This window comes from Vipera ursinii (genome assembly GCF_947247035.1).
Source record: "Vipera ursinii genome assembly, chromosome: 1".
Classification (NCBI taxonomy): domain Eukaryota; kingdom Metazoa; phylum Chordata; class Lepidosauria; order Squamata; family Viperidae; genus Vipera; species Vipera ursinii.
The window spans coordinates 149,008,759-149,034,422 of record NC_139512.1 but is presented as its reverse complement, the minus strand read 5'-3'; the positions used below and the strand labels follow the sequence as shown (position 1 = coordinate 149,034,422).

Genomic DNA, 25,664 nt, shown 5'->3' with positions numbered 1-25,664 from the left:
TTATAATATTTTAAATGCTTCCTTGCACAACGTTTTAATCAATTTCATAGTTTCCCCTGTTTTTAATAATTACTTTTGTAATCTCTCCACACATTGGGAGTATCTGAAGGAATGTTTTGTCCACTGCCACTACCAAAAGGCACAGAGTATTCCAAGCATTGCAGCCAGAATGTTATTCTGATTTCTTGTATTTGATTTAAACTTCATAAAAAACTTGGTTTTAGATCTAAAAGTATAACCTTATATACTTTCTGCTCTACAAGAAGGAACATTTCTTGGCTAGCAAGGTATATTTCAAGCAAATTCATCTGGTTTGATCTTGAGAAATACCAAATCAATTCTTATTCATAGGCTTTTCACAAACTCAAACCAATAATCTAGACTGTATTAATAAACATATTAATAAAGATTCTTCCTTCATTTATAAAAAGAAATACAGAGGAAGAAGGGAAGAGTGGCTTATTGGTAAGAAATGGGTCTTATGTATCCACATTGCCATTTTGAGAGAAATACAAAAGTTAAAAATAAGGTTTTAATTTTTTTTATAAAAAAACTGTAAATCTCCAAAGGAAAAGCATCTTTGGGAGCTGTCAGAACCCACCATTAGATGTAAAAGATCTATGGTTATAATGAAACTGAAAAAAAAATCCAATCAAGTTCAGCAAATATAAATTCCACCCAAATTAATTTATCTTTGATGGCAGTTTTTCACAGTGGAGAGGCATAGAATGGATAATAGAATTCTAAAATGATTTTTTAAAAAACATGTCTTCAAAGTTTCTCGTATTTATAGTTTGGATTGTGCCCCTCAATACTCACCTATAAGCTCCTTGTTACGCACATCTAGTGCCATATTTCTCAGGGCTGTTGCCACAGAAGAAACAACTCTATCATTGTCCATTCTTAGCAATTCCACAAGAATTGGGAGTCCTTTCTCTTTCCTGACAGCCGCTCGAATATATGCTGCAAACTGTTGCATAAAAATAAAAGTTACTTACAAGTCTTTTCTTATTTATGAATCCATCAAAATTACCTTTCAAAACATAATTTTTTATAACTTTTCAAAATTTATTTTATAGCTTTTCAAATGAGTTTATTCTAACTATAAATGGGAATCCTGCATCCAGCGGCCATTAAATTAAGTGTGAGTTTGGCACTGATTGAGTTCGGAAGGCTTTTTCTTATGAGTCATAGAGAAATAAAATGAATTAAAATACTAAATTATGTGATCATTGTTTCAATAGCCATTAAAGATGCAGTGACATTTATAGAATAAAGACAAAATGTTTGGAAAGTCAAGCTGCTGAAGCAATTTAACATAGCAGTATGTTATTTATTTATAAGTTTCTTCCAAAGTAGATATTAAAAAAAAATCCTTGGAATGACAAAATACTTTGTAAAGTAACGTTTACGAGCTTTGCAATTCAGAAGTTGAAGCGTTCAGTATCTTTGTCTTTCACTTTTTTATTACTTCAGCAAAGTCAATTAGCTGAATTAAATTCTTTTTCTTTTACTAGAAAAATGCTAATTTTTGAATCTTACTAGAATATAATCTAAAAAGTATGATAAATGATACTACAGTTATAAAACTATGTTCAGACAAGATGCTCCAGTATTCTTAACAGAGTGCTATTTGTAATGCTCTTCTCCTGAAAAAATTTTTTTTTGTTTCTGTTATATGCTGTAAAAGATCAGATTTATAAACTGCAGAAGGCAGTGATCAAGAACCACCATCAATCTCTAATAGCTTATTTTTTAAAGAAAAATTAGGAAAGAAGAATTGTAGCTTTGTCCTTGAGAGGAGTGGGAATTTGAAACTCTGGGACATGTTTTGCTGCATTGCCTTTAAAAAAAACCTATGAGATACTTGTATTTCCCTATGTATATAACATAAATACCTAGACAGCAGAGACCGATTGCCTTAGTTCAGGGGTCTTCAAACTTGGCCCTTTTATGACTTGTGGACTTCAACTCCCAGAATTCCTCAGCCAGGCATGCTGGATGAGGAATTCTGGGAGTTGAAGTCCACAAATCATAAAAGGGCCAAGTTTGAAGACCCCGCCTTAATCTCTTGCTAACTGACTGGAAGCAGGGACTTCAAAGAATGTAGTCTACTTCTGTATCAGAACTATGATTAAATATAAACAACGGCTTCAAGTGAGGTGAACCTTAACTAGGCTTCCATAACTCAATGTATTTTCTCTCCCCATTTCCTCCCTGCGTTTTCTCTTTTCCTTTTAAATAAGCACATAACATTCTATGTTTTACTCTGCTATTTCTTGGTTATAATTGGTTGGGCAATAATTGCTACAAATAACTAGGACAGATAACTAAAAAGACCATAATGATATTAGAAATTTTAAGATATTACAAGAATGTCAAGCTATACTAGCTTATATTAAATCTAATACTTGCTGAAGCTCTCCAAAGGGTTCATTTTATCCACACCTTATTTTATTCTATAAATTTGATTTTTTTTATTTTTATGTTCGTTTTAGAGTAATTGTTATTAGTTCTATGCTGGTCTATGACCGAAATAAAATTGATTGCTACAAAACATTCAACATATAAGAATATCTCCAGATGTATCTTAACATTTAGCATTTGTTTGAATTTAGTCATTGGATCTGAAAAGAATGCAATGAATACTCAAACAACTCTCTGATTTTCCAGTTCTATTAAACAATGAATGTTGAGGAGCAATTGGCTTTGTTCAATTGGCCTATATATAAAGGCCTAACTATGCATGACAATGATTGGAAAAGGAGTTCTACATTGTGATGTAGAGCTGCGATATACCTGCCAGGATACCCAAACCATGCTGTTTGTTCTTCAGAGGGACAGAATATTGTTTAGAGGCCGCCCAAATATTACTTTCCTGGTCTTGCAATTGTTGTTGACAGCAATGGTAAGGTCATGAACTAGATCAAATTCAAGGTCAGCATTATTCTTTCTCTATTCTATGACTATATTAGAAGCCCAAGAAAGCTAGGAAAGATTCCTAGCGTGCTCAGGGAATGTATATTAACCTTCTCCCTTTTCTTGCTTGTTCCAGTACCAAAACTTTTTCAGATGGCTAACAAAGAATGCCTAAATACATATACATATTTGTCCTTCAAAATCCTATCTTCTTTTTCTACCCCACAGAATTGCAACCTAATGTTAAATCTGCAGATAGGTTGCAAATGCACTACAAGGAATCAGGTCAAATTAATTTTACTAGCCGAATAACAGTCATCTGATCCACTTGTAGATTCAAGTTTTGTTAGATTGAAGTAACTTTAGAAACATTTCAGATGAGACCTGGTGATTTCAAGCAACTGGACACACAACTGTTTGCAGTTAGCTGTAATATTGCAACTCATACTCCAAACCTCATATTCTATGTCACAAATACCAATGTTGTAATAAAGGCAGTAGGAATGAACTATCACTACTCCCAAGTTTCCTACACTACCTTCCAGTTGCCTGCAGAAAGATTCTGAAGAGATCCTGCAGAACCCTCCAAAGTGGCTGGATTGGAACTTTCAGCTAGAAGAGTTAGATACGGTTTTACGACAGATGGGTGCCACAACATTTCCACGCCTTTAGGAGATTTGGACAACCCTGGTATTGGACCAACTCCATCCCACTGTACAAAATAAGCACAATAAAAATATTACATGCAAACAGTTATTCCTTTTTAACATATAGTGACTCAATGTTCTCATAAAAAGATTCCGCTGTAATATAAATAGATAATGGAAAAAATTCTTTCTTTGGTATTCCTGAGAGAGTTACGCAAGAAGAAAAAAAAAAAAAGAACAAACCTGATCCTCTTGTGAAGTTTTTTTCTTTTTCTTCTTCTTTTTTCCCCAGCAGCTTGAGTCGGAATCTTTGCTGGGCGATTCCTTCCCCAAAAATTCATCCAGCTCACTGATGCCAAGAAGGCGGGCTTGAGGAACCTCAAGCTCGAGACGATAAGAAAGGTTCCGAAGGGTGCACACACAGTTTTCGACTGTCTAAAAGTGAAACGGAAGAGATTCAAAGAAATCCAATAATGATTTGGGCAGATACAAGTTTAGAGAATATTTAGGGAATCAGTGTGTTGAGAAGAATGAAAGAAAGAAAGAAAGAAAGAAAGAAAGAAAGAAAGAAAGAAAGAAAGAAAGAAAGAAAGAAAGAAAAGGGAAGGAAGGAAGGAAGGAAAAGAAAGAAAAAAGAAAGAAGAGGGAAGGAAGGAAGGAAAAGAAAGAGATAGAAAGAAAGAAAGAAAAAGAAGAGGGAAGGAAGAAAGGAAGAAAGGAAGGAAGGAAAAGAAAGAAAAAGAAGGGAAGGAAGGAAGGAAGAAAAAGAAAGAAAGAAAGAAAGAAAAAAGAAAGAAGGAGGGAGGGAGGGAGGATCAAGCCATTTCTCCTTAAGTTTTTCACTTCTCCCAAGTAAAGCAATGACGATTAAATCTTCTAATCTTTTAATATCATAATGCTTGGAATGATTAATATAAAAAAAATCATGTTAAATTCCTAAACTACTGCATTTTTCAAATCCTGAATTTGTGATATTGAAGAAATAATAAACATCAATCCTGTCTGAAATTTAACAAACATGGCACCTCAAAGCTGACTCTGTCTTTTTGGCTGTATTGGGAATGTGTTTTTTTAAAAAATCTTTGCTGAAATTATATAGATATTTTAAGATGTTGTGGTATATCTCGACTGTTTTCCTTACTTTGAAGTACTAACTTAATGAATTATTGTCAGTATCAGATAGTGCTAATATAGCTAACACCTCCTGTAGGTGTTCACAAACTTTATTACAGTGAATCTTCCCTAAACAACAAGTATAGTTTTTCTCTTAAAAATGCTAAATTGGAATAAGGGGTAAATAGGAACTAGAAAGGGCTGAAAAGTAAGCAACAGCAACAACAAACCCCATGTCTGTTTAAGTTGTCTGTCCACACGAAAAACTTACTAATGATGACGTTCCACATACAAATTATTCAGTAACAAAAAGACAAATTCTGACTTAAAATAATATAGACATCTGTCAATTCTATATAACTCTTATTTGAAAAGAAAATTGATAATTAAAACATTTGCATACCTTGCTATCATAATCAGAAGTGTTCACACATGTATGGATCACATATAACAAAGAATCAACCAATCCTTCACAAGATCTCATTTGTTTCCTTGCCTCTTCTCCTGCAGAACTTAAATTCCTAAGGCACAAAATAAAGCAAAAAATACAGAACCTGTGATATATCCACCGATATTTTATTACATCAGCTATACCTATGCAATAAATTGATTATAAATGAACATTTATCCAAAACGATACCATTGACTTGTAGGGAAGTATAAAAAATCTGGAAGTGTTCAGTTTCATGTATGATGATGATGATATTATTATGTACTCATAGTTTATCAGACAGTTCTGACTAGTTTTGTTACTTTTCTCTATTGGATCCTTTTCAAGAATCTAAGATAATTAAACACATTATCTGTTGTTGTCGTTTTACAAGGACATTGTCATTATTGTTTGCTAAGTGAACAGGTAACCAAAACAATAATTTAACAGAAAATCTACATTATTTTCACAATGAGCAACAACTAATATTGTACAAACATATTTCTGCCTCCTCTTCCATTTCTCTGATTTGCTCTGGTGTTTACCTCCAACACTCGAGTTCATTTGGAGAATATGAACAAAAGGAGAAAAGGCCATTTCACTGGAGAATATAATAGCAATAGTGGATTAGCATCTCTGAATACAACCTATTCTATTTTTTCCAAACACCATTCGTATTTGGAGAGAAAATGCAGAAACCTCTACAATATTTAACAAGCTACGGCTTTCTTTAAACATATCGGTCCACACTGATCAAGCTACACGTGCAAATTTGACAAATCTGTGAATGAGATCTTCAGCACCTCCCTTCTGAGCCCCAAAATATTGTGTTTCAAGTAGCTTTTTAAAACCCATCTTTTTTGGTGTTCTCTCTAGTCATGGTTCTATTTTAATTTAATTTAATTTATTCAATTGTTGTTTTTTGTGTGATTTTTAATTTATTTTACGACTAATGTAGTTTGCTTCTGGATTTTCAGTAAAAAAATCTCTTTCCCATTATTTATGTAGATAGGTGGATGATTTTTTTTAAAATTTCCTCAATAGGGAATTAACCCTCCCCATTTATCCGGGCTTGGGACCGGCATATAGATGTTACTATCTATATGGCTGGGTTGACAGTACCGGGATAATATTGCTGCAGAGTCACAAAAAGTAGCTTGGCAACAAGAATACTGTATATTATATACTATATTGCACCATCTTGGAGGTCACATGCATAACATCAATGATAACATTTGCAAACCCCATGGTACCTTTACTGAAAAGTTGAACTGATGGAATAATGTTTCTACCACATCTATAACCACTACGAAATGATGTACCACTTGAAGAAAGAGTTTAGATTCTCTTCCAGAACCAATACCAGAGGCAAGATCAAGAATCAGAGAGACTGAAGAGGCTATAAAACAGGGGTGTCAAACTGCCAGCCCGCTGGCCAGACGCGTCGCAACGAAACCGCGCCCACCCCATTGCCGGCAATGGGGGAAAAGCTCCGATACGTCACACGTCACGTGACGTTGCGAGTTTGACATGTCTGCTATAAAATAACTAAAGCAAGGCACACTGAAGTCAGGAGGTAAACTTTGCTAAGACCTGTGCTCATTAATTATGCACACCACTATTTCTCCACTTTCTGATCTGGACATCAAAGCAAGCCATCAGAATCTCCATATGTAAAAATAAAGGGGGGACAGCCAAAAGTGTAGATGTTATCATGGGATCAGTTTTACTTTCTATAGCTGATAAAATGTTCACATGGACAATACTACTCCAAATACAAAAACAAACAGAACAAGAGGCTTGCTGGTTTCTCTCCAAACTGCTGTCACCAAATATTTATGCTACATCATGTCATGGAAGAATGAATGAAGTTCAGCTAGCGCTGGCCACTGAGGAAATGCCAAGCAAGATCCCATGGCTCCTACAGCACAGATATAATACCTTAATCAGTTGCATTTGCCTCCAAAGTGAATTATAAGAGGGTTTCCCAGAGTGCACTGGATACGCCAAGAATGTAACTGCTTGTCAGGACCCACCTCAATCCACATCTTAGGAAATAAGAACTCTTGGATGCAAGTTTGTCCAAAAGGAAAAGTTTACTAGGATGAGATCGATTGTGGCAATACAAGACAGGATCTAACAGAGTTACATTTCAATCCTATATAAAGCATTCCCATTTCAGCCCCCTCCCCTCATCCATTTGGTCAGGCTCACAGCATTTACTTAGGTGTCAGGCCCTTTCGTGGGAAAGAGAACTCTCCTTGTGTTTATTGTTATTGCTTCTTCCTTTTCAGCTGCAAATGGAGATGCAATCCAGATCTCTCTCTCCCCCTGTCCCCCCCCAGATCAAAAGCTTCCCTGGTCTTTGAAGACAGCCTATTACAATCTGAGTAACCATCCTCTCCCCCCCCCTCGGAGAGATGGCAGAATCCCCAGAATAAGCACAATATTCTACCCATACATTTATGAAATGTGATATAAATGGATTCTGACACTGCTGTTCAATACTGCAATAGATGCCTTCATGAAAAAAAATCTCCACCATTAAGCATGGACTTGAAAATGGTCAGGGACAGCTCATTATTGACTTAATGTATGCAGATGGCCAAATGATCAACAGCAAACCCTCAAGCACCCTGGCATGACCTTCGGTTTATAGCCAACTACTTATGCCTCCCTTCCAGGAGGTTAACAAGGCTACCAGATTGCAGTAATAAGAGATTTTCTGGGACTGAACTGACTGGGGGACGGGAGCTAGGCAAAGAGATACTGGAAAGAAGCACTGCATTCAGAATAGAAAATGGAGGACACTAATGGCCTCTCCCAAGGGGAAGAAAAGAAAGACGGCACACTGTTCACCAAACAGTAAGGAAGATAGAACCAATACACAAAAACAACAGAAAATTGACGGTTTCTGTCAGCCTATACCATCTGCAGTGGGTCGTGCATCCTCCCCCTTTCTCCTGCCGGATAGCTGCGAGGCTTTGGCATTGTTTGGAGATTCTTCCCTGGAGTGGGATATGCGGGCGCAGGCCGAGGAGAGTCAGTTGAGAAGCCAGCTGAGAGGTTTGCTAATCCCTCCGCATAATTGGATGATAAATGACTCAGCAGTTTTAAGTGAGTCAGCTCCAAGCCAGGATAAGGGACTAGAGTTGGAGTTTGACAATCATAGTGGATCAGCTTTAGGGCTTGAAAACCAGCTAAGTGACAGCATAAAGGATTTCATCAGCCGGCACAGCATGCTCACTTCTCAGAGAGTCCGGGCCATTTTTGACCAGTTTGCAGAGGTGCGTTTGAAGTTGAACTCTGTGATCAATCTTGTTGCTGCGGTACAGACGGAACAGCTGCAGGAGATTTCGACTGGTTGCCAGACAGAGCAACCTGGTCAGATATCAATGGTGCGAATGAGGGAAGGAGTAAGTAGACAGCATATTGGCTGTAATGGCGGAAAAAAAGATGGTGAGCTGGATGGGCCTGAAATCCCATGTCACAGGTGTGTGGGGGGAAGCAGGCGATTGCTGAAGGAGCAGATTGTATTGAACATATATAATTCTGAGACAAATGAGGGTAGATGGACTTCAAAAAGACGGATAGTGACCTCTTTGTCACAGCTTACTCGGAGTGACAAGGGGGCAATAGATCTGGTAGCATATGAATATCTTCCACAATGTGATAATTATTCCAGAATTCTTCTTAAGTTCAAACAACAGCTCTTTCCAAGTCTGCTCACACGAATGAGAGGATTCTTGGCTTTTTACCAAATTTTACCAACCCAAGTCTTTTCTAGTAGCGAAGTCAGCCCGTTGATCCAGAGAGCCCCTAGGGAGGGGGGTGCAGTGCATGGGACAGCTGACTTGAAAAGTAAACGAAATGGGGAAAGTAAGTTAACTGAAACAGGGAGGAGATCTAGCATCACAAAGGAAACGTTGGCTGAGGCTTTGGTTCCAGCTATTGTGAAATCTCCTTCAATTGGCTTAATGCAAGATGAGATATTTGATTCTGCCTGCTTAGAAACTTCTATACTTTCATTAACGGAGCAGCAAGAAGTACTTAAAAAACTTAAAGAGACGAGGAAGCTGCTGAAGCAGACCATTTCCTCTGCCACCCCTTTGGTGCCGATAGTTCTGTCCCCATTAAGTCATGACGCAATTCTGGAGAGTCAGCAGCCTATAAGTTCGGGAAGACGGATACCTGCGTCTATACAGCATAAAGTGCCAGAGACAGCTGACCTGACAGTGAAAAGTGCTGTGGGACGAACACCGGAGATGGAAGGTACCCAGGAAGGAATCTCCCAGTCCTCCTCAGTGGCAAAAATGATACCAAGAAACGACGTAAGCGGGGAGCCTCAAGTAAAATCATTTATTGAGGAGGCAGAGATTAATAGAACTTATGGATCTGCAAGCCTAAAAGCAACAGGCAAAGAAATGATGCTAAACAGTCTTCTATGGAGCTCAGGCAATTAAATGGGTGTGTGAGCGTAAACGGGAGAGGACGGGTGGAAGAGAATATTCAAGAAGCTTGACTAGGAAATAGCGAGCAATCACTTTCTTTAAGAGTCCACTTCCTCTCATGGAATGTGGCAGGATGGAGAGGGAGTTGGTGCACAGATGATTGTATTAAATTTTTAAACAGGTATCATGTAATTGCCTTGCAGGAGACCTGGGTTAGTGGTGATGAGGCCCCAATTGAGCTCCCTGGGTTTAATATTTGGCAGCTGCCAGCGAAGAGGGTAACTATAAAGGGAAGAGCTTCAGGAGGGTTGTGCATTTTGGTAAAAGCTGAATTAGGTTGGAAGGGAAACGAGATATGCTCATGTGCCGGCCCTTTATTTTTTCAAGCAATCCATTTGGCATATGGAGGGAAATCAATGGTATTTATAAATGTGTATGTCAATCCAGCAATGGGCGATCTGTGGGAGGCACTAGAAGATATTAGATATACGTAAAAAATTTATAAAAACATCTTTAATTTTGGCAGGAGACTTTAATGCCCATGTGGGTCCTTTGTTGGAGCCTTTTGTTGAAAATGGTACAATCCCAGATGGTTATTTACATAACCAACAATTATGGGACTCCCAAGATAGGAAAAAGAATAAAGATGTGGGAAAATTTCTAACAATGGTATACAACTGTAACCTTCAAATAGTAGGCCAGTACACAGAGGTTAGAAGGTACCCCATAACCTTTTTTGGTCCCAAGGCATGTAGCTCTACTGATTACTTCTGTGTTTCTCACAGTTGAGTGGCAGGGGCTACTTTGGTCTGGATGTCACCAAGACCAGAAAGTGATCATCTTCCGATTGAGATGTCCCTGGCACTCCCCTCTGATTTAAGGAAAAGGAACCAAATAATTCAACAAATAGGCTTCAACCTGGATATAGCCCAGGAGAGAAGGCTAACATGGAAGAGGGTTGATGGGAAAGCAGTGACAGAATTTATGAATTCATCACGTATGGAAGCCCTAGTGCATATATGTTCAAATAGTACGGGTGAACAAGAGCTTATAGTATATTTTGTGGAAATATGTCAGAAATTGAAGCATTTTTTCATGACTACTAAGTCAATGGGTCAGTTTGATTCCAGTTACTCAACATGGTTTGATAATGACTGCAAGGAAGGGAAAAAACAGCTTAGGAAATCACTTAGGAGATACTTAATGAGCCCGAATATGGAATTACAGAAGAAGTATATTATCATGAGGCAGAAATATAAGCAGCTACTGAAGAGGAAAAAGGCTTCTTATATTGACGACTTATAGGCTGGCTTAGAACAGGCAGCAATGCTGGCCTCACTTACACTCTTCTGGTTGGGGATCTCAAAAATTATTAAAGATAGAAAACCAATAAGTGACCCAAATATTACTGCAGAAAGTTGGAAGAGGCATCTGGCCATTCCAGCAGTTGCGGAAAGCTCTGATGAAGTGATATCCTCTCTGAGCTTGATACAGGGATATGAAGCCTTACCCCAGTGGGCAGAAGTGTCAATCACAGAGGTGAGGAAGTTAATTTCTTCCCTGAAGACAAACAAAGCTCCAGGACAGGATGCGCTCCCGGCATCACAATTTAAAGAAAACATAGCCTGGTGGGCGCCTGTCCTGGAGGGTCTCTTTACTTTTATTAATAGAACAGGGCAAATTCCTGCCAGTTGGCGTACATCAATAATTGTTCCATTACATAAAAAAGGCTCTAGAGACAATCTGGATAATTTCCGGTTAATTAGTCTAATTGATATTTCAGCAAAAATTTATGCTAAGTATTTGCTTCATAAATTAGAAGACTGGATAAAGAGAAACAACATTCTAGCTGAAGAACAGTCTGGCTTCAGGAGCGGAAGATCTACAATGGACAACTGTTTTGTGTTGGACCATCTAATAACAAAGTTTAAGTTTTGGAAAAAACCATTGTACGTGGCATTTATAGACCTGAAGGCAGCCTTTGATACAATTGATATATCAATTCTATGGGATAAATTAGAGGCCATGGGAACAGAAAAGAAACTGCTATATTTAATTAGATTGTTATACACGGAAACCCAGGTAAGAGTTTGAGTGAACAAAACAGGATCGGTAACAAATGCAATTCCAATTAAGAAGGGCGTAAGACAAGGTTGCATTTTAGCCCCAACACTTTTCAATTTATATTTAAACGATTTTTCAAAATGTCTGGAAGACTTATTACTTCATGGGCCTAGTATGGGAACAAGACAGGTAAATTGCTTGTTATATGCCGATGATATAATTTTGCTGTCGGCCTCACAGGTGGGGCTACGAAGGTCACTAGGAAGGTTGGCAGCATATTGTATAAAAAAATCGTTTGACAATTAATGTAGAGAAATGAAAGGTTTAGCAGGCAACAAAAGATGAGGAGATGGGTTTTAAATGGCAGAAGAATAAAACAAGTTCAGTCATTTACCTATTTAGGGCTAGTATTCCAGACAAACGGTAAATGGAATAAGCATGTAAAAGCCAGAGCTCAGAAGGCCGTGGCTCGGATGGCCCAATTAAACAAACTTATTTTAGAGAAAACTCCATCTTCATTAACCCGTGTGTTAAAGGTCTATCAAGCGAAAATTGAACCAATACTTACCTATGAGGCAGAAATATGGGGATCAGTTAAGCTGCCTGGGCAGGAAATTCCTCAAAATAGGTTTCTGAGGAGAATTTTGGCAGTGTCCCCTGGAACCCCAGCATGCATAGTTAGGGCAGAAATGGGAGTCCATGCAATCAGCACTAGGGCCATGCTGAAGACCGTTTATTATTGGCTAAGAATATCTGAGATGGAGGAAGGGAGGTTACCTAAGCTAGTGCTAATGGATCAGATTGTTTCAAGTAACAAAAATAATTGGTTATCAAGAGTTTTGAAGCGGGTATCTAGCTTTGGTATTCCATTAAACTGGCAGCTGTATGATCATAGGCAGATTCGATCTTGGATCACACAGAGATTTAAGGACATAAGTGCACAATCGGACATCGCACAGGTGACAGTAGAAAAAGTTTGCCTCTGGTTATCGGCTAATAAACAAATTTTTAAAATAGAAAAATATTTAACCTTGCCTTTATCTCCCATCATAAGAAGATTTTTTTTACTAAACTGAGATTGGACCAACTTCAATCAAACATGCTTTGGGGCAGATATAGGGGGATTCCTGTAAGTGAAAGAGTCTGTTTATGTGGGACGGGGGAAGTTGAAACAATGTCCCATGTAATTTTTGATTGCCCCCGTATTCAGATTTGAGGGAACATCATTTGGGCAGAATCTTTTATACTAGTACCCGTGTCTAAAAAGCGCTTCTTGCATCATTGTTTGTTAGGCTCTAATTTGCAGTTGGTGAAATGGATTGCCAAATGGATGCTGTAAAGTTGATGGAAATAAGAACAAAGTTGATGCAGCAGAGTGTGGTAGATTGTGGGAAAGATCACTTGATTTAAAAATGTGATTTTAAAAGTAGTTTTAAGACTGTTTGGGGTAGACGCAGGGGTGATATTGTAATATAATTTTAAGCATATTTAACCTGTATGTTAAATCATTGTATTCTATACTGATTTTATTTCGATTGTATTTTGCTTCAGTTTCATTTTAAATTGTATTTTATCCAGTTTCATTTGAATTGCTTTTGTCAAGTTTTAGTGATATTTTGTTTTTGGAACTTGGCAATTTGATATGGCCCAAGGGCTAATCAATAAATAAAGATGAGATGGGTATGCAGATGACGCTGCAATTTTTTGCCATGGGAACATGGTCATTTGGATTGGTAATCAGTATGGAAAATATGAAAATATTGAGTGGTGATGGCTCATCAAGAGTCATATAGCTAATGAGCTACAATTAAAAGAATTCAAATATTGCAGCTCCATAGTACAGAAAAGAGAGTTCTCTCAACAGCTCAGTGTAGCTGAAGTAGTAAAAACTAAATTAGTGCTGCCACCACAGCTTTTGGTTAACTTATTTATTGTCTACTGTTACTGCCTTTTACTGTCTAACATGACCGTATACACCAATTTTTCAGTCAGCGGTACTACCAGTGTTATTCTATGGGGCTGAATCACAGACACTTCTATAATTAGAAATCTAAAAATAGGATACCTTCCAAATGCATTGTCTCTGTAAGATCCCTGGCATTACACTGATGGACTGCATAAAAAAATGAAGCCATCCAGCAGTAAAAGAACCATTAGCCAGTAATAGCTAATGAATTCCCCAAACAGTTATGGATGTAGCATATTTGCATAACTTTTTAATTATCTGTATTCCTTTGTTATTTTTACAAATAACTCAAGGTGGTGAGCATATCTAATACATCTTCCTTTTCCTATTTTTCTCACAACCACCTTTTGAGGTGGGATGAGAGAGAGAGAGACTGGGGCAATATTAGACATAATTCATTCTGTTGCAAATTATGCTGGAGAACATGACCTCGTGGCTGGAAAGTTCAGTGCAGGGCACCACGTAAAACCTAAATAGGATAAATTGAAACCGAGCCAGTCTGCTGTAGACTGGCAAAAATCACACTAATGGTCAAAGCAGTTTTCCCAATGGCAGCTACAGAAGTACACTGGTTGTGAAACTGTATTCAGCCAATTGTGATGTTAGGAAATCAAGTTGTGGGATTTTGCATGATAAGAAACAGCGTATATACACCATCAACAAATAAATAAAGTGGTCAGTTGTATGACTGAGTGCAGAAAGTATAAGATTTACAAAAGAGAAAAAAAACCACCATTTTTTCCCCTTAAATGTTTCCATTTTGTTCTTGGGGATCGGCAAATTCTTACCCAGATACACAGTCACTAATAAATGACCCATATGGCGTATTTCTTGCCATGTACTGTTGCTGCCTGCCATGTCACTTGGCACTGTAAGGCACTGTCTGATCCAGAAACAGAGCATAATTGAGAACTGTCACCCAAAAGATTTTGGAATCTGCAATTAACTTTGCTACTTAGAAAAATGGTTAAGAATTTTATTTGCTCTTTAGATGTGCATAGAATATTTTTCTGTGAAAAGTTCCTGCAGTCTGGCTCAGAAGACCTGTATAACTAATTCAAAGACCCGAAAAAAGAGGCATATAGAACAGCCACAACTTTGGGAAAAAGAGCATTTTCCAAGAAAAAAGAGCTATGAATGGCCTTTCTGTGGAGATGAGTCAGAGGTGCTGTTACTGGAGCTCACTGAATTTTAGATGACAAATGATGAAAGAAAATGATATGACACAAGAGTGGAGGGACTGAGATGTTATTTCTTTCATCCCTGTCACCACACGAAGCAGGCAGCACTTGCTAAAGCACGACTACATCTTAAGCTGCTATGATTTGTTGCTTGGCATGATGATAAAGAAGATAGTAACTCCTTGTTTGTTCTTTCCCCCCTGAACAATCGCTTGTCTTTCCCTACATAAATTGTTGAAAATAGCCTGTAGGAGCTTGGGGATTAGCGGTTATGCTAGGACAAAGCAATGACTGAATACTGTAAGAATTACATTCTTTGAAGCTGAATTTCCTGCCTTCCCTGTCTGTCAACAGGTTCCAATTTTGGTGCTGGGCCATACTCAACAGTTATGGAGGTTAAGATAAATAACGAGGCTTCATCTTTAATAGGTTCCCTACTTACCTAGAAGCATGGAGCACAATAAGCGGCTTCTGCTATGCATTCTTGCCCATCTAAGAGCAACTGGAAATAAAGGAATGGGAATCTGGTACACATATCTACTAACTCATAACTGGTGGAGCCTGGATGACATCCAATACAATATTCAGTAACCATTTGGATAAGCTTACGGGTGAAATGAAATATCATTTATTGGGTCAATGACCAGGAGTTTAAGGGTGGGCTTCCTCAGATGGAGAGAGATCTCTTGGTCAATTATCAACAAGTCTGGAGAAAGAATGAGCAGCCAGTTCAAAACAAAAGCTTTTAAATCCAGTAATCACCTTAAGAAATATATCAGTCAATGAGCTTCCAGAAAAGATTCTAAGTGGTATTGAAGCAGCACCTGGTTTGGATGACAACTGAACTGAAATCTCCACTGAAGCCAAGATTGTTTGAACCAGAGCTGCTAATGCTGAAGGGGTAGAACTAATTCTGTAACAGGCAAATATATAATAATAATAAACCTTTATTGTCAAAGTACAACATGTGTACATTGAGATTAGCTGAGCCTCCCCCTCATCTGGCTCCCATGTCAAAAGTACCACCTACTTTTGAACTTGACATTTCAAAGCCCCTGCAAGCCAATATGAAGATCGGTAGGGCTGAGAACTTAAGCAATAAGGTTTCCTTGAGAAATTACTGTACTGTTGTAAGGTAAGAAAAGCCCACTTTGAAAATGTAAAGGTAGTCCACTGGAAGTAGTAAGTACCCAAAGGAAACTGATAAAGACCAGTAACCAGGGAAGGAGTTCTGATGTTAATGTGCTCGATTACTAAGAAAAGTTATAGAATAAATTGAGTGCGTTTTTAGATTTTGGGGTGAAAGTCTATAGATTTATTTTAGAATCTGGATTTACAGAATGCGGCCAAGATCGAAAAGTCTTCCCTGAGCTGAAATTGTGTAACTTGAACAATAGACTTCCATGCAAAATGGGGATATTTGGCACTCAGAGGCCTACTGAAACATTTTTGGTAAAATATGAGAAGTACATACATACTAGCTATTCTTATACTGATTTTGATGGAAGTACTTTGTCTTAATTTTGCAATGCTTGCATTAATAAAAACCATACAAACATTGGTAATATGCTACAAAATAAATTACTACTTTGATCTGGACCAAATCAACTAGGTGAAGGCTAACTCTTGAATGAGCATTTAATCAAATACACAGAATTATTTTATTCATACAACAGTCTACCTTTGGGGCTACATTTGCAGCACTCATTACTGAAAAGAAAATTACCTTGAATGACAAAAACGAATGGTTTAAAAGGATGCACAAGCATTTATTAGTGAAGGTGATTATTATGAAACTATGATTTTACCTTAGACAACCTGTTGTGTTGCGCAGAACTAAAGAAGTCTGGAATTTAATTTTATGATCATCATCAAAGGAAGAATTATTCCATCCAGAATGAGGAACTATCACACTGTTTGTCAATGTTGCTAGAGCATCTCGGATGATTGTCATTTTTACTGCATCACACGAAGACAGGTTCCAGAGGACACCTTTGGAATAAGGATATATCACAGGTTGTAACAGAAAAGGTCAAGCGGCATATCAGTTTCAGCTATCATTTCAAAAGAGGAGCGAACTGATAGCAGTAAGCCCGATATATTTTAAAATAATCGTGGCAATTCTAATAGGAATGCAACCCTTGCCAACATCGAACAGCATAAAAAATATCCTTTTTTCTATGTGTTTTTTGGTCTGCCACTGAATTTATTACAAAGAAAGAGCTCTTACTAGGTCTATAAAACATGAAGTGTCATAGCTACTGACGATTTTATAAATCGGAAAGAACTTAGAATGGCACGCGACTGTAGTGCAAACGGTGGATTGATGCAACCTAAACACCAATCTCACATCCATTTTCTCTGGAGTAAGCTCCACTTAATTCAATAAACAAATATAGCATTGTGCACTGCTTTATAAAGGTTTTCTAATATATTTCTGTATATTCTAAGGAATGAAAGGAACAGGGACCCGCCATTTATAATGGAAATACAGAGCAGGAGTGATTTAGGAAATATGTAAAATTTTTGACTCAAGGTATTGTTAAAAATTGATTCAGTGTAATAGTGGTTTAGTTATTTTTTCCCCAAAGAATCAGAATGTAAACAATCACTATAATGGATTTATTCTGGATGAAATTACAAAAGCTATTTTTTTATAAATAATGAATATAATGGAATTACATTCCTTATCTTCATAAAGATTGACAAAAAGAAAAAGAAGTATTGCAATATCAATTTGCAAATAAAGCCTATCCTTCTTTCTGCAGCTCTATAAATAATACTCTAAATCATAGCCTGAAACCAACATTTAAGGATTTTTTTCCTCTAGAAAAAAGTCATATAAGGGTGATCATTATAAGTGTATTCAGTGAAGCTTGGTGTGGAGAAAATAAATGAGTCTTTCTTCGTCTTTCAAAATTCTGAACAGTGGGGTCATCCAAGGAAGCAAACTGTGTGGGATTCAGAACAGACAAGAAATACTTTTTTAAAAACAGTGGCACAGTTAAACTAGGTAATCATGCTGACATCTCCTGATGACTGCTTGCTTGAATGGCTTTAAAAGAAGCAAATTCATGGAAGATAAAAGCCCATTAATGGCTACGATCATAAGACTGACCTAATGTACCCCACCAATTGAGTCACTATAGTTTGTAAGAGAGTGAGTTGAAGGGGTCTCAGCATAGCCTTTTCTTTTACAATCTTCCTGAGCTAATATTTACTTCACTGTTCAAACTTAATGCTTGACAAATACTTACAAGAAGAGAATCCGAAATAACAATAATATGTCTCACCAAATTGCAAAATATTTTTGGTGCAAACATTTTTAACCATGTACTTTTTCCCTTATATAGTTCTATAAAGAAAAAATATTTCCAGTATCTGGAACTTCTGAGCAGCCTCTTCTTAACAAATATTCTGTTAGTTTCTGGATACCGAAGAAAGGATGTGTAATTCCAACATTTCCCATTTTAGGGTTCTTTCTCCACTGTCAACAGATCCCAAGTCAGAATTAGGGCAGCAAAAATAGGATGCTTTCCATCAAATTAGCTTTTCAGCTTTCCTTCCCAGAATCCTTTCTGTTTTATCTGTGACCAAACTTTGGGGAGATTTTTCTGTATATGAATCACTAATGCACCCATCCAAATGCTTCCTTTGTTATAATTCATCACTCTATTGAATTGTTTTTATAATATTTATTAATTTTATGGGTATAATTATTCAACCATTTTTTCTTCTTGGTATAAATAGGAATGCCACAAATAAAATCTGAAGTAAAAAAAAAAATCCCTAAATGTTGGCTTGACAGTGCTATTTAAAATAACCTCTCCAGAATTTGAAATGGGTACTAGTCTTTCCAGAATATGAAAAATTGGAAGAATTTTGAGAATTGATTTTGTTATAATTTATCTCCTTCATTATAATTTCATTTCATAATATCCAATTAACCAGTAGGAACCATCTGTAAAGAAAGTGAAGAGTTAATTTTTATAAAATATGATTCCCATTCTTTTACCAATTCAAACATAATGTTAGGCAACATATTGGGTGAACATGGTCTGTTTCCCTTCTCTCTTCCTTCCCTTGTACATATTATAGATATGGAAAAGGCAAAAGATTTACAGTCCCAGTAAAATGACATTTGCATAATAGATGTAGTCCTTTCTTAAGGACAGCTTCCAACAAGCAGAGTCAACAGAGAAGCCAGCAATAAAATCGCAAGCCATAGTCGTGTCTTGTTTAATGATCATGGATGATCTGCTTAACAACCATGGAGGAAGTAAGTCTGTTGTGGTCATGTGATGTCTTACTTAATGTTGCTCATGACAGAATTGCTGGACCCAATTGTGGTAGTTAAGCAAGGACTACCTGTAACAGACATTTGGAGGAGAAAGTCTTTATTTACAAAGATTTGGGGCAATTATTCAGCAACAGGGTGGGCTGCAAAGAAAAATACACTTAATTAAATTTGGCATGGTTTAGTTGCAACTAACTACTGACATGCTTACATTAATATCTCAGAGGAAATGGAAAGTGCTATTTTTCGTACTCAATGCTAAATACGACTGATGAGTAATGGCCCTACAATAAATGTTGGTCCAGGTGCATTCATATTCTTTTCTTGCATTCATATTCAACTAAACACTTTGCACTGCATATTCTAAAAAGAAGATATAGGAAAAGACACATACTGCCTGAATCATTTCTAAAATGATGAAATTTTTTAATGATAGTTGGCTCTAAAATATTCTGTATCGTTTCTTGCTACAGTTTTGATTCAGCTTTAGATTGTATGATTTATATTCCCTTATTGTTTGAACAGTAGGATGATAATTCTGTTCTTAAGTTATTACAAACTTTACCTCTTGCAGATACTTGAGAAAGAAAGGAGGAAAATGAAATTTCAATGACAATTCTAATAAAAAATGGGAAAATGTCTTAAGATCAGTTTCAATGTCATCTCAAAATGTATCAAGCTGAAACCAAATTTAAATCAAAAGAGCCATGTGTAAAGATCACATTTAGATAGTCATGCGCTCATAATTACAGCAATGTTATGTATTCTTAGTTGCACTTGCAGGTGTAACACACCAGGAAATCCTGTTTTACTTTGAAATTATGCTCTTCTGTTAATTTGCATGTGCAGAGTCAAACACTTGATGTAAGTAAAATGCCAAGTGCATACAATTCCCCCTACCCAATACCACTGTTTTATTTTTAACATAAGCCTAACATTAAACTTAAATCAGAATACTCTGAGGTCTGCATCTATGATTATTAGCTGCGTCATTTTCCGGCTGCTGTGCTGAACTGTTTTCCATTCAGCGGTGCAATTTATTGGAGGTTTGCATCTGATGCTGGTGTGCAGGGCAAACTGTTGTAGGCATTCGTGCAGAAAGAATAGTTGTTCCTTGGTGGAGGTTTGCCTACATGCAAATTTCTGTCATTTGCGTGCTTATTGAAGCGTACGACATCCATATGTGGCTCCATCAAAAGAGAATATACATAGCTCAGGACTGAACTATGGAGTGCTTAGTGTTCTCTGAGCTTAGTTGTTTGCAGATGTTTTGTTACCTGACTAGATAACTTCATTAGGTAACATTATTTATTTTATTTATTTATTCTATAAGATTACTTGCCAATCCTCCCAGGTAAACCAGGGAGGAAACATGATAAGCTAAATCTACTTTACTGTAAGGCTACATTGACCGAATCTTGAAAGCCTGAAAGCAAGATTCTTCTGCCATCAACTTTTAGTAACCTGCTCCTAAGTTTCTTTCTCTGTCTCTTAAGCCACTAGGGAGTTTCCCCACTCTTGGCTGACTAGTCTCTAATCCAGGGGTCCCTAATTCATGGGCCATAGCCCACTACTGGGCCTTGAGCCCTTTGGAACCAGGCCATGGAAGTGGAGGGTGAATTCATGCGTACGCACGCGGATCCCCACTTGCCGAGCAGTGGGAAAGCACGGGTGCTCCATTTGCGTGAATGGTGGGTGCGTACGCCCACTTGTGCAAATAGAGTTGTCCGCATGTTTGCCTGCCACTCGCGTAAAACCATTCTCTCTACCCCCCCCCAGCCAGTCCGCAAAGCCGGAAAGGTTGGGGAACTCTGCTCTAGGCAACATCTTTTTCTCTCATCCAGCAAGATCATTCCTACATGCCAACTAAGTGTCATCATTCAAGAAACACATGAATACTAGAGTCTGAGAAAATCATGGCAACGTTAGAGCTAATGTTACAAATACTACACTGAATATTATGTAAAATATTATGCATACCTTCTAGCTGTGTAATGGAATATTCAGAATCTTTGGCAGTATTCATAAACCATGACATGGATGGAAAATGGGCCCTGACCAAAATTGCATTTGTTATATACTAAATTGCCAGTAGGGACGCGGTGGCTCAGTGGGTTAGGACGCTGAGCTTGTCGATCAGATGGTCGGCAGTTTGGCAGGTCGAATCCCGAGTGCCGCGTAACAGAGTGAGCGCCTGTTACTTGTCCCAGCTTCTGCCAACCTAGCAGTTTGAAAGCACGTAAAAATGCAAGTAGAAAAATAGGGACCACTACGACATCTTTGGACAAGCGCTGGCTCTTCGGCTTTGAAACGGAGATGAGCATCGACCCCTAGAGTTGGAAACGACTAGCACGCATGTGCGGGGGAACCTTTACCTTTACCTTATTGCAAGTAGGACTAATTTAACAACATCATGCTACCTATGTACTCTTTCAATTTAATTTTAAATTCATTTAATTTCCAAAGCAAATTGTCATCTAAGTAGTCAGTATAAGCAACAGTTCAATAATGTCCTGAATGAATTGGTAAAGAAAGAATATTTATATAATATCCTGGGGAAAAATAAGTACAGGTAGACCTTGACTTATTACTGTAACTGAACCCAGAATTATGATCATAAGTTCTGTTGGTCATTAAGCAGTTCACCATGTGAACATGCCTCATTTCATAGCCTTTCTTGTGGCAGTTGTTAAGTGATCCATGGTTGTTAAATGAACACCACAGTGTTTAAGCAAACCCATTTAAGCCAATGGGTGTTTTTTCCTGAAATGAAAGCAAAACTAGTTTCTGGCAAAAAAACAACAACTAAGTTGTAAATTGTGGTTATGTGACCTCAAGACACTGCAAATGGCTGTAAAAGTGGGCCAATTGTCGAATGCCCAAAATACAATTACATCACTGCATATGGGGGGGGGGGACTGACTGTCTTAAATTTGAAACTGGGTCATAAGTAACTCTGGGTAGGTCCATTGTAACTTTCTAAGTTAAGAACTTCCTGCAGCACTATAGCCTGCAGTTGCAATGTTGTTCAGAGGGACAATAGTGTTTTCTGATCTTTTTTTCTGACTATTGAGGTATACCAGGATTGGCAAAGAATGTCTCTAGAATTCCAAGCTCCTCCTTTCTCCAATTATTGGAGCTACCAAAAAATAGCTATGCAAGATTATTCTCTATCATAAGCAATTATCGTTCTTTCTGTCTTATTTTGGGAATGGAGAAATGCAGGAAATAGTTGTCAACTCACTGTATGTGAGTACTCAAGAGTGAATGACTAAGCAGTGATGGAACAATTTTCTAGGAAGGTTGAAGGTTTCAGGTTAAGTAGGTTAGAAGCAGATATTGAGGAAGTGAATCTGCACACAGATTTTAGATTCAGCTGGTGTCAATAAATGTGGCATCATTGGATTCTCACAGAATATATTTCCCAAATTAGGGGATCAGTCTTTCCTACTGGCATTTGTAAATATCACCAGATTTCAGCTACCCAAGGATTAAAAAAATATTTAAACAAGCTTAGATTAAGAGAATAGAACAGAATTTTTATTGTGCAGAAAATACACAGCACATGTCTCAGTCTGAACACACAGTGAAATCATACAGGTATACTAAACATCTTACACTGTTTAAATTATTTCTAGAGAGATTGTAGGCTTTTAGGCAATATTTTAAATTTTTACCTGACTTATCAATACAATCTCATAGAGAAGACTGTTTGTAGTTCAGGACTGAACTGTGGGGTCCTTGGTGCTCTCTGAGCTTGGTGGTTTCCTTGCAGACATTTTATTACCAAAGTAGGTAACATCATCAGTGTGGATGAGCGCTGGTGAAGTTATTTAATTTGGTAATGAAGTATCTGCAAGAAACCCACCAAGCTCAGAGAGCACCAAGAATCCCAAAATAGTCTTATGCATATCCAACCGGAGGTAAGGCTTACTCACATATATCACAAATTGTTTTGAATAGCACTTATACCCTCAGATCTTACTAAAGAACATGATGACCAGAACTGATAAGGAAATGATAGGAGCCGATATACAAGACATCTGGAGGAAACCAGGTTGTCTAACTCTGGTATAAGTCTCAGTGAACCAAAGAGACATGCCTTAGAACAGTGATAAGTATTTTTTTCAAATAAATAATAGCTATTTCAAAGGAATGCTTTTTCTTGCACATATATTCATTGTACCTGACTATAAATCATTTATCTGCTATCTATTAAGAATTACCTGTGACAAGTTCTCTTACTTCTGCATCAATTGATTTTCTTAGCAACCGTAAAAGTGCAGCTATTCCACCAACATTTTTCATTGCTATCTTATTTTCATCTGTAGATTTCCCAAATACCAGGTTCCGCAGTGCACCACAAGCATTCTTCTGAACTTCAAGAACTCTGTGGTCTAACAGGTCAACCAAGTGCTTAATTCCACCTAACCTGCATACCTATAAAACACATTGAATAGAGGAGTCGGTGAATATGTGAAGTGAAATTCTGGGAAAATATATTTTTTTCACACAGGTTGCATATACCAAGCTTACTGTCTGCCAATTTAATATTTGGCATTTCTAGGGGATATACAGTATGTCTAATTTATTGAAATACAGTGCTGTGTATAATCTGTGTATTAGCTATCCCCCCATTTTCAGATAAAATAAATGTTCTGGAATTAAAACATGATTTACAGATATTTTAATAAAACCCATTAATAGTAATTTTTATAAACATGCTTGGCTGTATCTCAACAGTTTAGAGATGCACTTTTCTCAATCTTTCATAGGATTGTAAAAATAATATTCCCAATCCCTGGCCACACAAATATTTAGCTGCTCTGATTGCAGATGATGGAAGTTGTCGAGTAACACCTCTGAAAGACAATAGGTTAAAGAAAGCTTTTAGGGAAAATTATTTTTTCAAACATCTTTATATTAATGAAGGTAACTTGAAGTTTATTCTTTGAAATATCCAGAAAATAGGCATTAATCCAAATCCCTATATAATATATATAGCGTGTACATTGTACAGTGTATAATTTTTATATGAAATATCCCGCTAGCGGTTTATAGATATATGATAATAAATATGACCTTTTCAAGTGCTTAAAGCTCAAAGCAAAGGACATGAGTTTTGTTTTAAGATTGGAATAAAATGTAGTGTTTTATTCCCAAAATTAGCTGCTTCAAATGTTTTCATTGTAGGTGTTTCAAGGGCTGTCTGAGTTTTGCCTTTAGGATTCCCCTCCCCTCAAATGTTTTTCCAGTTCAGTCAGTAGAGCAGCAGACACCAATCATGTACTCAGTGCTATTGGTTTGGAGTTACTGTAATGGAGAGATGTAAGAATGGAGTGCTGAAAAGAAAGCAGCAAATAGGGATGCAGGTAGATTGCTTGCAGCTAGATTTCTGCCAGCCTTTCCGGTTACTGGGCTTTTTTTTCCAGCAAGTTAGAGTTAATACTTGTATACATGGTTTGATCCTCTTTCTTTCATAGCCTCTGAAATCCTGCATGGCCTTTAACTCAGACAATTTAATAATTGTTCACAATTAACAAAGTGCTTCTGTTGTTATTATGGTTTGTCACACAGTCAGCTAGATGTTCAGACTGGATTTGGAATTTCTGTCTACCTATCGAGTTTTTTCCCCAAGGACCTGGGATAGGCAGATGTGGATGTCTGATGGTGTTACAGATATCATTGCAGGTTGTAAGCTGTTCTGAGTAAAGTCAACTTTTGCAATTGGCTGATGGTGAATTTGTTAATGCCAAGGTTTTCAAGTGGTGCTCCATTCATTTGGGATTGTTGTTGTTGATGATGATGATGATGATGATGATGATGATAATAATAATAATAATAATAATAATAATAATAATAATAATAATAATAATAATAATATATTAATTATCAAAACCCAAAGATAGCTCTCATTTTGTCAATGTTACAGATGTAACTAATTTGAAGGAACTTTGATCAAAATGTTATGAGAAGACATGGTAATCTGTGCTACTTATCTACTACTGATCTACAGAGAAATTGGCCAAGGGGATTTTTAACTTAAAAAAAGAGAAAGAAAACATAGGAACAAAAATAATGTACTATATTTTGTGTTGCCAAGATGGCTTGTTTATCTCCTACTGGAAAGCAAACATTGGAAATAAAATAGTTCAAATCATGTCTGTTATTCATAGTGTTGCTTCAGTCTCAGGTGAGCTCAAAATTAATGAGTAAATCTCATCTCTGTATAAATATACTTGCTATTTGAATCACTAAGGATAAAGTCTAAGAAAATATTCATGCTTTTGTCCTAGATATGAAAATCTGCAAAAGTCCGCACTGGGGTTTAAATTAAATTCCCTTATAAATAGAGAAAGCATGAAAAACAAAACTAGAAACACACCTTTTAATTTGTTTATTTTGAAACTGGCTTAACAAGATTCTCTTTCTATATATACTTCCTTATATAAATACTGTACTGTGAACACAGCAGAGAAGTGATGGATTTCTTCAATGTTTAAGAGGTGGCAAATAATACTGGAAAGCATACTTTCAAGTAATTCGAAGTTAAACACTATTCTTTGTAGTATTATTTTCCCTTCCATTTCATATAT

The 25,664-nt window shown here is 37.0% G+C and overlaps 1 protein-coding gene across 2 annotated transcripts in view; it reads right to left on the bottom strand.

Moving 5' to 3' along the window:
• Positions 1-25,664, bottom strand: part of PKP4 (plakophilin 4) — a 151,601-nt gene that overhangs the window by 13,829 nt on the left and 112,108 nt on the right. For both annotated transcript variants that reach the window (XM_083350437.1, XM_083350438.1), the window contains 6 exons: positions 23,295-23,508; positions 16,580-16,763; positions 5,083-5,200; positions 3,810-4,001; positions 3,458-3,631; positions 820-970 (listed from right to left, as the gene is read on the bottom strand). In XM_083350437.1, coding sequence (XP_083206563.1) covers positions 820-970; positions 3,458-3,631; positions 3,810-4,001; positions 5,083-5,200; positions 16,580-16,763; positions 23,295-23,508 — 1,033 coding nt within the window. The remainder of the gene's footprint in view (positions 1-819; positions 971-3,457; positions 3,632-3,809; positions 4,002-5,082; positions 5,201-16,579; positions 16,764-23,294; positions 23,509-25,664) is intronic.